The sequence below is a fragment of the Nansenia antarctica genome (assembly GCF_963989245.1).
Source record: "Nansenia antarctica genome assembly, chromosome: 17".
NCBI classification, from domain to species: Eukaryota; Metazoa; Chordata; class Actinopteri; order Argentiniformes; family Microstomatidae; genus Nansenia; species Nansenia antarctica.
In genome coordinates, this window is record NC_137687.1 from 21,800,896 (window position 1) to 21,814,308 (window position 13,413).

General features: G+C 46.2%; 1 protein-coding gene across 1 annotated transcript in view; it reads left to right on the forward strand.

Moving 5' to 3' along the window:
• Window positions 1-9,077, forward strand: part of igsf11 (immunoglobulin superfamily member 11) — a gene marked incomplete at both ends in the record, with an annotated part of 138,003 nt that extends 128,926 nt beyond the window's left edge. The window contains 2 exons of the mRNA XM_080547837.1: window positions 1,882-2,029; window positions 8,510-9,077. Of these exons, the coding sequence (XP_080403963.1) occupies window positions 1,882-2,029; window positions 8,510-9,077 (716 nt within the window). The remainder of the gene's footprint in view (window positions 1-1,881; window positions 2,030-8,509) is intronic.
• Between the last annotated feature and the right edge of the window lie 4,336 nt (window positions 9,078-13,413).

Below are 13,413 nucleotides of genomic sequence, written 5' to 3' on the forward strand. Positions count from 1 at the left end.
CCCCCTCTCTCTCTCTCCTTCTCCCTCTCTCCAACCACCCCCCCCTCTCTCTCTCTCTCTCCTTCTCCCTCTCTCCAACCACCCCCCTCTCTCTCTCTCCTTCTCCCTCTCTCCAACCACCCCCCCTCTCTCTCTCTCTCTCCTTCTCCCTCTCTCCAACCACCCCCCTCTCTCTCTCTCCTTCTCCCTCTCTCCAACCACCCCCCCCTCTCTCTCTCTCCCTTCTCCCTCTCTCCAACCACCCCCCTCTCTCTCTCTCCTTCTCCCTCTCTCCAACCACCCCCCTCTCTCTCTCTCCTTCTCCCTCTCTCCAACCACCCCCCCCTCTCTCTCTCTCCCCTTCTCCCTCTCTCCAACCACCCCCCTCTCTCTCTCTCCTTCTCCCTCTCTCCAACCACCCCCCTCTCTCTCTCTCCTTCTCCCTCTCTCCAACCACCCCCCCTCTCTCTCTCTCTCTCCTTCTCCCTCTCTCCAACCACCCCCCTCTCTCTCTCTCCTTCTCCCTCTCTCCAACCACCCCCCCCTCTCTCTCTCTCCCCTTCTCCCTCTCTCCAACCACCCCCTCTCTCTCTCTCCTTCTCCCTCTCTCCAACCACCCCCCTCTCTCTCTCTCTCTCCTTCTCCCTCTCTCCAACCACCCCCCCTCTCTCTCTCTCCCCTTCTCCCTCTCTCCAACCACCCCCCCCTCTCTCTCTCTCCTTCTCCCTCTCTCCAACCACCCCCCCCTCCCTCTCTCTCCTTCTCCCTCTCTCCAACCACCCCCCCCTCTCTCTCTCTCCTTCTCTCTCTCTCCAACCACCCCCCTCTCTCTCTCTCCTTCTCCCTCTCTCCAACCACCCCCCCTCTCTCTCTCTCTCTCTCCTTCTCCCTCTCTCCAACCACCCCCCCCTCTCTCTCTCTCCTTCTCCCTCTCTCCAACCACCCCCCCCTCTCTCTCTCTCCTTCACCCTCTCTCCAACCACCCCCCCTCCCTCTCTCCAACCACCCCCCTCTCTCTCTCTCTCCTTCTCCCTCTCTCCAACCACCCCCCCCTCTCTCTCTCTCCTTCTCCCTCTCTCCAACCACCCCCCCCTCTCTCTCTCTCCTTCTCCCTCTCTCCAACCACCCCCCCCTCTCTCTCTCTCCTTCTCCCTCTCTCCAACCACCCCCCTCTCTCTCTCTCTCTCTCCTTCTCCCTCTCTCCAACCACCCCCCTCTCTCTCTCTCTCCTTCTCCCTCTCTCCAACCACCCCCCTCTCTCTCTCTCCTTCTCCCTCTCTCCAACCACCCCCCTCTCTCTCTCTCTCTCCCTCTCTCCAACCACCCCCCTCTCTCTCTCTCCTTCTCCCTCTCTCCAACCACCCCCCTCTCTCTCTCTCCTTCTCCCTCTCTCCAACCACCCCCCTCTCTCTCTCTCTCTCCCTCTCTCCAACCACCCCCCTCTCTCTCTCTCCTTCTCCCTCTCTCCAACCACCCCCCTCTCTCTCTCTCTCTCCTTCTCCCTCTCTCCAACCACCCCCCTCTCTCTCTCTCTCCTTCTCCCTCTCTCCAACCACCCCCCTCTCTCTCTCTCTCTCCCTCTCTCCAACCACCCCCCTCTCTCTCTCTCTCTCCCTCTCTCCAACCACCCCCCTCTCTCTCTCTCCTTCCCCCTCTCTCCAACCACCCCCCTCTCTCTCTCTCTCTCCTTCTCCCTCTCTCCAACCACCCCCCTCTCTCTCTCTCTCTCCCTCTCTCCAACCACCCCCCTCTCTCTCTCTCTCCCTCTCTCCAACCACCCCCCCCTCTCTCTCTCTCCTTCTCTCTCTCTCCAACCACCCAAAAAAGTTGGTTGGGGGCATTGTGCTGAAGGTCTTTTTTGTCTTCTGTGTGGTCCATCTTTCCCCCCCCCCCTCCCCTCAGCCCAGCCCCAGAGCATGGGGCTGATAGCGGGCACCATCGCTACGGGCGTCCTGGCAGTCATCATCTGTTCCCTCCTGGTGGTCGTCAGCCTCTTCTACTGGAAGAACAAGAACAAGTACGAGGAGGAGGAGATCCCCAACGAGATCAGGTGGGTCCCACAGTACTAGACTAATAATAATAATAATAGTAATAATAATAATAATAATAATAATAATAATAATAATAATAATAGCTTAGATTTATATAGCGCCTTTCTCAAACCCAAGGACGCTTAACAGATTCAGTAGACAGACAGTCAGACAGACAGAACAGAAAAACAAAGCAAAGAAACAAAGACAACGAGAGTGACAAAACTAGACTAGAGGCCAAAGGCCTTGGAGAACAGGTGGATTTTGAGGGCTGATTTGAAGGTGTCCAGCTTAGGGGCATTGCGGATTACTGTGGGGAGAGAGTTCCAGAGGGTGGGTGTGCTGCCACACTGAAGGCTCTGTCCTCGAAGGTCCGTAGGTTGGTGCGGGGGGTGGAGAGCAGACCCATGTCTGAGGACCGCAGGTTCTGGGGGAGGGGTGTGTTGACAGAGAAGGTCAGTGAGGTACTGGGGGGCGCAGGCACGGAGGGATCTGTTGGTGAGAAGGAGGATTTTGTAGGTGATGCGGGACTTGACCGGGAAGCCAGTGGAGGTGAATGACGTGAATAATAACTTACATTTATATAGCGCCTTTCACAGACCCAAGGTCGCTTTACAAGGGGATGGGACAAACAGAACAGAGCCAGAGAGACAAACACACAAAACAAGAAACAGTGAAACAGCTACTACAGGTTGAATGCAATGGTGGTATAGGTGGGTTTTAAGGGCAGTTTTGAACATGTCCAGGGTTGGAGAGTCGCGGATATCCTTGGGTAGAGAGTTCCAGAGGGTGGGGGCTGCCACACTGAAGGCTCTGTACCCAAAGGTCTGGAGTTTGGCGCTAGACTAACTAACTACATACAGTACCTGCCTGCCTGGCGGACACCTGGAAATTCCTGATTTAAACTTTATTCATCCGGGGGAGACACCAGAGAGACCCTTACGTTCCAAGGCCGATTGCTTCTTTTTTTCCTGGGTTATTCCCAGCTTTAACAGTCTTACTCCGGGCCTGTTCTGGAGCTGAAGAGTCGGGTTCTTTAGGCTCCGCCGGGTCCTTATGAGGCCAAACGGGGCTCGGGGGCGTGGGTTCAGAGGGAGGGCAGGGTATTCTTGTCGCCGAGTGCTCTAGTTGGCTAGCGAACGAACGTGCGAGGTTAAATCGCTGTTAAATTTGCTGCATAATTGAATGGATTTGACTAGTGCTTTTTCTTCTTTTTTTTTTTACAAATATAATTGTCGTGAAGTGCTTAAGTTACCAGAATCTGTTGGGGAAGCCGGAGAATTGAATGTAGATAGACAGATAGATAGACAGACAGAGAGAGATAGTTAGATAGATAGATAGATAGTTAGTTAGATAGTTAGATAGACAGACAGACAGACAGACAGACAGATAGACAGGTACTTAATCCCCGAGGGGAAATTAAGGTGTTACAGAAGCTCACGTCACAAACAGCAACAACAAAATAAAGAGACAGTTCTAATAATAATAATATTATACAATAAGATGTGTGTGCTAATGTCTCCATAGTTCACCACCTTATGAACTGAAGCCCAACTGTCAAATTCAAACAGACTTGTTCGCTAGGCTCGAAGCACCGGGCGTTGTGCACTAGCTGTCCGCTAGTAAGCCTCGGCACGCATTGGCCCCACTGTCAGAAATGCAGTCATTGTGACAGAGGTCTCTTTTATAGGTATTGGTATTACAGTAAAAAACGTGTTGGAGGTACAGTACCAGTCAACGGTTTTGGACACACTTCCCCCATTCAATTGAATGGGAAGGTGTGTCCAAACTTTGGACTGGCACTGTACATTGTTCAACATCAATTCAAATGTCCTCCAAGAGAAATATAGGGACACCCAGCTGGGTTGTGATCGATGGTGTCAGGGAATCGCTCCATTGTCATTTGTGTCACTGAAGAGGGACAAAGGTACCACCAGGAAATAAAGACCAAAACGAGGCAGATGTTATCCCAAAAGCGCTGAAATATCTGAACAATGATTTATCTTCACACTGATTTATGAAGTCATTTAAGGAGAGAAGTGCAGTCCATTTCAACGTAAGTGAGAAACGTCACAAACGAGTGTTTCAGATGACAAATTGGGGTTGTTCGATAAATCAAAGATGGGGATTTGACATCATAAGGCTTTTTTTATGAATGGATAAAACGTTGTCAGAAATAGGTTTTCAAATAGAAGTACTTGACTCTCAGGGGGGGGTGGCTGGTGGAGGAAGGAATTGTGTTTGATACCATTCGTCATTACATTCGCCAATGCATTACAATGAGCCTGACCTCCGATTTCTACCTCCACCAGCCTCCCCTGATGACCCCTGGTGTGTAATCCAGTTCCTTGGCCCTGTCCTCCATGCTCTCCACGGCCTCTACTCTGTCCTGTACCTACCCTGCACCGTATTTAATATTTCAAGGGCTTTATGATTGGGTTAGTAGTGGTTGATGGTGTGTTAGTAGCCGGGGAGGCTGGTGGAGGTAGAAATCAGAGGACGGGGCTCATTGGAATGCATGGAATGGCATGTCAAAGGTATCCATTCCATTCCATGTTTCCCATGCAGGGAAGGAGACAATGGTCCCGAAACCCATCTGTAAAATGCACCAGGGTCGTTTGTTTATATTTGAAAACCTACCAGTCTCCAAATGCGTTTTAGCCATTTATAAATGGCCTTATTATGCGAAATCCACAACTTTTCAAACAACCCAATTTGTCATCTGAAACGCCCAGAGAAGTTTCTCTCACTTGTTTAAACAGGGCTGCAATTCTTCCCTTAAATTACTTCATAAATCAGCGTGAAGATAAATCATTGTTCAGATATTTCGGCGGCGGAGCTATTGGGATAACATCTGCCTCATTTTGGGCTTGACTAGTCTCCGCATTCACATGTCCTGGCAGCGTTGTCCCTCTTCAGTGAAACAAATGACAATGGATAGGTTCTCTGACACTATTGATCACAACCGAGCTGTGTTAGTCGCTGTATTTCTCTTGGAGGACATTTGAATTGATTTTGAAAAATGTAGCTCATAAACAATGTTTAGCTGGAATACCAACTGGTGTTTTTGTGGATCCAGAGTAAATCGAAATCCAAGTCTATCGTTAATCGTAAATCAAATCAAATGAAATCAAACTTCAATCAAACTTTGTTTATAGAGCACAGATGCAACAAGACGTGCTTCTCACGAGGTGCTTTTTAGAAGAGGATAACAAGTCATGGGAGTTGAACACAGTAAACACAGAGAACAAGTGAGGACTGTCAAGACTGATACAGAATAAAAGGTTACATGCAAAAAATAAACTTTTTTTAAAGGATTGGCTAAAATAATGTCTAAAAGATTTAAAGCACCCTCAAAAGTAAAAGCAAGGCTAAAGAGTAAATGTGTGTATAACAGTAATATGTGTATCTGTATCAGTATGTATCTGTGTCTAAAAAGGTATGTTTAAGGTAAGGTAAGGTATGTAAAGGTATGTTTAAGGTAAGGTATGTAAAGGTATGTTTAAGGTTATCTTTTTACATGTTTTTAAACGTTAGCTGTGTTTAAGGGGAGCAAACAAATAGCTTCAGAGTGTATCTCCCTAGTGGTTGTAGAGGGCTTGGCTTTGCCTGAAGATGCCTACCAGCAGACCTAAGTATTAATTTAATGAATATCAAAGTCCTGATTCAAGATTAGATTAAGGATGAATATTGCATGCTAATTATATTGACTGCTTTACTTAAATCACTCTTTCCATCAGAGATGTCTAAATTGGTATCGACGCATAGCGTAGTGTATCCAATTAGCTCAGATCAAACGAGATATCTTGAAAGCTGTGGATACAATTACATGTGCCTTGTTTTCACAATGGTATAACCTTGGGGAAAAAATCTACATTTGAATAAAAGTTGAAAGAAACTTTCATCTTGTGCCTATCAGCAAATATAAATTAATGCCATTTGTATTCATAACACAGTCAAATACGAACGAGCCTATGTGCACCACTACTTTAGAGTTAAGTAACCTCACACCTTCAAACTGGGAGAGAATCCTTTTTTAGTAAAAGTGTTTACACTAGAACAGCCGTGCCCTTTTACCTACTAAAAGAGCCTCTTTTTCAATGCTAAGCTGCTATTTACACACAACGACCACTAGTTGGCCTCTTGTAAATTAGCCTGCCTCCTACACAGAAAAACGTCAAAATAGCTTTATACTAGCTTATCCTGATGTGATTTTTTGTAAATGTAAGGGTGGTAGAACGCACATATCTAGGAAAAGTCATGAAAGGAGGGTCCTGTAATTTGAAATGTTACAAAGATATAAACATTTTCTTTACTCACAGGGGTCAAATGAATGGCTGTTCTAGTGATTTTTCCAGTGATTTACACACTGTATGAACACACATCAGTGTGACCTTTTAACACCAGAAGAGCCGTTAGGAGTCACGGTGACCCCTGTGAGTAAAAAAAATCTACCTTTGCACTCAATCAAATTTCATGACCCTCCTTTCATGACTTGTCCTAGATATGTGCGTTCTACCACCCAGTATCCTTACATTTTCAAAATCACTTCAGGATAGGATAGTTTAAGTTTTGCAGTTTTTCTGTGTAGGAGGCAGGCTAAAAAAAGAAGCGCCCTCTAGTGATCTCTGTGTGTAAATAGCAGATTTACATTCTAAAAAGGGGGTCTATTTGACCCCCAAGGCGGCTCTACTATCTATCTACCCTCCCTCCACCCCCACCCAGAGAGCTTTGGACTGTCTGGATATGAACACTTGAACACTTGATCTCTGCACTTTATATTTATATTAATTATGACCAGGGTTCGAGTTATAAGCTGATCTCTGTGGGGGTCTCCAAAATAACAGTGCGAAATGTTCTCATGCACGCGCGAATCATGCCCACACAGCGATGGGACTTACAAGTTTTAATTAGCTATAGGCAGTAGCGGATTAAGGTGGTCAGTGGCCCTAGGCTACTCCTTTGTGTGAGGACCCCCCGCCCCCATACACAAGCCTCCCCCCTCCCCAAAATATACAACTCACGAGCACCCTGCACACACACCACTCATAATGCTTTACCATAAAACACTTAAACACTTTAATAACACAATAACACAACAGTGTTAATAATGCAAAGAATAAAAAAAAAAGTTCAGTGCATTCAGTTCTGTCTCTATTGCTCTCCTCTCCCGTTGTCTCTCTGTTACTGTCCTGTTGTCCGTCTCTCTGTTGCTCCCCTCAGCTCTAAATGACAGAAATGAATTAGCTAATTAGTTGGCATGTAAACATATAGTTAGGGTTGGGTACAGTTTGGGTTTTATTCGATACCGGTGACAAATCGATACTTTAAAAACGGTACCGGTACCGAAACATCATCCTCATCCTCATCCTCCTCCTCAAATACCAACATATCCTGACGCTACAGCTGCAGGCTACTCATTTCACCACATCAACAGCCCCACATGAAACAACAGCTATAAAAGCGATAGTCACACATGTATCTCGGCCAATAATTGTGTTATTTTTGCTATGCAGAAGGAGCGAAAAATACATGTACACTAGGTTAGTAAAAAGTAAAAGCCACCTTACCTTTACGGAGACAAGATAGACCTGTTTGGTCTGTTTTCAGTAGGCTGCGGTCGCGGTCCTGGAACCCATGATGCTGACGTCCGATGTTCTTTCTTTATCCAAGATTGGATGAACGGGAGAGGGTCAAAAAATTGCCTTTTTTTGGGCGGCATGGTAGCTACTGTATGTATATACTCCTGTATAGCTAATGAATGAATGTTTGCTTCTCAATAATAGGCTAGGTGCACGATCTCACTACTTCCTGAAAGGCAACTGGTATATGAACATATCCTGTCTCACTCTATTGGTTTAATTGATTAATCAGCTGTGCACTGTGTGTTCCAACGGTTTACCGCACAGCTGATTAATCAACCTTTTGCTGTTGCACAATATTCTACTGCGCCCCATGGTGTCTTGGTGGTGAAGTGCAGGCAGTCAAAGGCCTACTGTCATTCACAGGAGATTAATGGTGCGCGTAGCTCTTTTGGAAAACGTGTTTATTTTACAATATTTATAATATAAATTAAATAATATTCATTACATTGACATTTTGATCAAATAATAGTTGTGGTAATGTATTATTAGCGACCCCCACAGATTTGTGATTTTACTGCCTTCATGGGAGCTCAGAGAGTCTCAGACCATCTCTATGGGAGCTCAGCTCCCATTGGCTCCCACATAACTCGAACCCTGATTATGACTCTTGCACTATGATGTTGGTTTGCACTGTCTTGTCCTGTCTTGCACCTGTCCTGCTGTAAACCGTGCTCCACTGTCCCAAACCAAATTCCTAACATGTTTACATGTCATGGCAAGTCTTCTGATTCTGATTCTGATACTAGTAGGTAAAATAGGCACGGCTGTTGTAGTGTTAAACCATCTCTGACGTCTGCAACGTCTGCCCCCTAGTGGTGACCTCCCGATGACCCCTTTGCCTTCTGACCCCCGCAGGGAGGACGACCTGCCCCCTAAGAGGTCGTCGTCGGCCAAGGCGTTCCACGCCGACGCGTCCTCCTCCGAGAACGACACCCTGACCTCCACCAACACCTACAACAGCCGCTACTGGCACAACCCCAAGACCAACTACGACACCAACTCCTACACCCGCTACAACGGGGACACGCGGCAGACCTTCTCCATGGGCCAGCCGGCGCAGCCCCCCGCCCAGCCTCCCCACGGCCCCCACCCCGCCCACACCGTCCACCACGCACCGCACACCACGCACGCCGCCGCCGGCCCACAGGCCCGCCAGGCCGCCTTCTCCAACGGAGGCCACGCCCTCCCGTCGCCCAAGACGCTAGTGGTCACTACCACTAACTCCGCCCCCTCCCCGACCACCATGGTGCGTAGCAACGGCTCGGTGAGTCTGAAGCCGACGGCGGTGACGGTGGCGGGGGCGGGGGGGGCGTCACACGGGCAGCACACGCACTCGTATGCGGTGAGCCAGGCCACGCTGGAGCGCATGGGCGCCGTGCCGGTGATGGTGCCGGCCCAGAGCAGAGCCGGGTCTCTGGTTTGAACCGATGACTCAATGACTGACTATCCCGGGTTTAAACCTGGTTAAACTCTGATTTAAAACAAAACTGTCTGGGCTAAAAACTAGCCTGCCTTCTCGCTGGCCCTGATCTCTTTTTTTTTCCCTCACTCTCTCTCTCTTCTTTTTCTCTCTCTCTCTTCTCTTGCTGTCTCTCTTCTCTGTCTCTTTTCTCTCACACTCTCTCTCTCTGTATCTCTCTCTTCTCTCTCTCTTTTCTCTCTCTCTCTCTCTCTCTCTCTCTCTCTCTCTATTTTACCCTTTTTAACTCATACACTCGATTTTACAACACAAGTTCATCGGATGCCAACTCCTCACAACGTACAAACCACCTTTTCAAGCAGCACCTAGTAATTCTCTCCTCCTATTGGTCAGTCTGTCCGGTGCGGTCTGCAGTGCACTCATTGCTTTGAAGATGTTGTCATAGTAACCGACTAGTGGGATGAATGGCGCGTACGTGTCACAATGACATCGGAACATGAACTGGGTGTGCTGATCTGTGTGTTCAGACCATCACCCCAACAGTGAACATTTACATCATATTATTTCATGTCAGTAGAAGAGTCAACTCTGCAACAACAACAACTCCAATTGGAACACCGTCAGTACAGTACAGTACAAGCATGTGTGTGTGTGTGTGTGTGTGTCATTTTTTTTAAAAGAAAGAAAAACAGCTTTTTTTCCACAGCTTATTGGTATAGTAGCGATGATTGTGACAGTACGCTATCTTAAAGCTAGGGAGATGCTACTTGGTTCACTGCTGTGGTCTTAAATGAACAAAACCAAGGTGAGGGGACAAGGCCTTAGAAGCACGGAGGGGATACCATTAGCACTGGACTGACCGATACGAGACTAGAGAGTAGCCCTGTAGTGACACTGTAGACTCCCTGGTTGTGTCCATGGGCTCCAGATTAAACATGTTCATTGTTTTTTTTGCACTTTTGGTACTTTTTAAGTCCTCTTTATTTATCAACTCCTCCCACAGTAAAATGGGTGTATTCTTTTTTGCTGTCTTACTGAAGAACGTCAAGAGTCTTCAGCAAGTCTAAAGCCGGGTACACACATAAAGATAATCTGGCCGATTTTGGCCCGATTTCCCACCTTCCGACCAAGGACAGCAAACGCCCGATTATCGGATGGCTCTAAAGATTATCCTACAAGATTATCCTGGGGTGTGAGGTGTGTTAAGAGTCAATTTCTCCCGACAATCTGCTCAGAAAATGGTCGGGCCGACGATCGTAAATATTAAACGTGTTCAATATTTACGTTCAAAAGTCCTGTTGTGTGTGGGCAACTCCCGAGTCTGATTGTGTCGTGGATGGAATGTAGCCAATCAAGAAGCAGATTTCTGGCTTGGGGGACGAGACTCTAGACTGTCGTAGGTCAGATCTTTATGTATGTGTGCACACCACACACAGTACGATCAAAACTGTTCAATACGTGATCTTTTTGTCTTCAGGTGTGGGGTCTCTCTCAGATAAAAAAATCTGTTAAGATTTGGAAAATCTTTATGTGTGTACCAGGCTTAAGTCTTACGAGCGCTCCCTATCACCGATCAAATAGTGCATGTGTTCCCTCACCTGCGCAGACTTGGGATAGGGGATCATCAGCGCTGAATAGCTGGAGTATTGAGTAACAAACCAGGGGAGGCTGGTGGAGGTATGAATCAGAAGACAGACTCATTGTAATGTGTTGAGAAGGAAAGACAGACTCATTGTAATGTGTTGAGAAGGAAAGACAGACTCATTGTAATGCGTTGAGAAGGAAAGACTCTACTGATTTCATATATCCTTTATAAGAAAAAATCTACATAAAAAATGGGGTTTCCCTTGCAAAAAAATGCAAACAATTACTGTTTTGCACTGTAAATACTGTAACTGCAGGTAGGCTAGGGTTGTGAACCTAAGACAACATACGTTTATGTCCAATGGATGCATATTTTACAACTCATGTGTCTTAATTTTAAGGTCAATGTTTAAGGTCATTTCTGTTCTTTTTTTTAGACACCAAGGTGGGTTTCATAGACTCTGTTCTTGCTTTTGTTAAAGATATGGCGTTTGGTTCTTTCATTACCGTTGCCAGATCTAAGGCTATAATTGGCTGGGTGTCATTCAATGGGTGACAAGCTATACATATATACATATATATATTCTATACAATATATACAACAGTATATATATATATATATATATATATATATATATATATATATATATATATATATATATATATATATATATATACAACAGTGGAGGCTGGTGGAGGTAGAAATCGAAGGACGGGCTCATTGTAATGCATGGACGGAATGAGGAATGGTATCAGAACCATTCCTTATTCCATTCCAGAGCTTGCCCTCTGAATGTCAACATCCACCAGCCTCCACTGATTCACAACTACAATAGGTCTGGTGTTCTTGGAACAATCACCACCGCTTTATACTATATATGGTTCATTGACATTTGGCAAAGTATATATACAGTATACAGTATATATACAGTATATATATAGTATATACTGTATATATATAGGTCTTTCAAAAGGTATGAAGGCTCCACTAAGCCTTTTTTTTTTTTTACGATATCCTTTGTTTAAAGTGTGATCTGAAGAATATGATTCATCGTATATTTTCAAACTGTCAATTGGCTGTATTCTCTCCACCATTAACGTTGTCTTTAGGATACCTGAAGCTGAGAGGAGGGCATTTACAACATTGCAACACTGTCTTAAATGGTAACAGATAGAACTCCTACTCCTACTACCTGTTTCTCAATGCAGTACCGAATATCAGCTTTGAAAAAAGTAACAACAACATTCTCCTCTTGTTGAAGTGAGATGCCCCCCCCCCTCCCCTCCCCCCTATGTTCTTGGTTCGTTCCAGCTGATCTCTAAGGTACTGTGTTAGGATGTACCATTTTAACAATATTCGGGGGGGGGCCATCATTTTTGGAGACAGTTTTTAGACCGGAAACTAACCAACAGATGTATGTTTTTTATACACATTTTTACAATATTATCTATCCTACACTTACTTTACATTAAACGTCTTAATATTTGGACTTAATCTCTAACTTGAAAGAGACATTGAATTAATATCGTGTGATAACATTTTTACTGTACTTTTTAGGGTAACCAAAAAAAGCCACTCACTCTATTGAGTGTGAAACATCTCGCGCTCAGTTCCAGGAGACGTTGTGACACTCAGGTCTCTATGACCTTCACAGATGAATGATAGACGGCGCGTCTCCGGTTAACATTGTCAAAGACGTTAATTGAAACATTCTCCGGTAGGAATTCAATTGACTATTATGTTCAGACTTGCCAAGTACAGTATAAAGCAATACGGTGGACAGGACTTTCTGTTAACCCTCGTAACTTTTTGAATAACTGCAGCCATAAAAAGCAGCCAGGAAAGCCAATCATACGTAAAAAGCTGCTGAGAAAACACTGACCTTCACCATACCTTTTTCTAAATGGTTAAAAAATATAAAAGAAAATGCTTTTGACTCAAGTAGCCTACTCAAGCTCTGTGCTGCTGAAAAGCCATGGTGGTTTAGACACTGTTCAGAATGATCAGGTTGTACTAACAGTTTCCGAGGTAGCCTATTTTTTTATTTTATTTTAAAAAATAAAATCACAGTTTCTGGCAAGAAAAACCTGCTAACGAGCTCGGCGCTTGGTATGACATGACGCTGTGCTTTAGTGTCATCCTTTTATTGACTTTGTCACATTTACCTTACCGCAGCAGAACGGCACTTGGGAGATCTGCTACCATTTTGCAGTCGGAACTGTGCTCTGGAACTGTGCTCTTTCCCCTGTTTGGAGAGCTGTTGTTTTGATGCTGTCAAGAATTATTATCAATATGATTTATTGATTAACTCCCCATATACCCTGGGGCTGTCTACACCACAGTATAGCCCTAGCATGCGTGTCATGTCGTCTCGCAGGTGGAGACAGCGTTGTGTGTGTGTGTGTAAAGCTGCGGCCCCTGTGTTTGTCGGGGGGTCCAGGCCTGTACGACGTGTGCAGAGCAGTAGGGGGGGGTCCAGGCCTGTACGACGTGTGCAGAGCAGTAGGGGGGGGGTCCAGGCCTGTACGACGTGTGCAGAGCAGTAGGGGGGGGTCCAGGCCTGTACGACGTGTGCAGAGCAGTAGGGGGGGTCCAGGCCTGTACGGCGTGTGCAGAGCAGTAGGGGGGGGTCCAGGCCTGTACGACGTGTGCAGAGCAGTAGGGGGGGGTCCAGGCCTGTACGACGTGTGCAGAGCAGTAGGGGGGGGGGGGGTCGGAGGAGGAGGTCGAGAAATCGGAGGACGGGCTCATTTG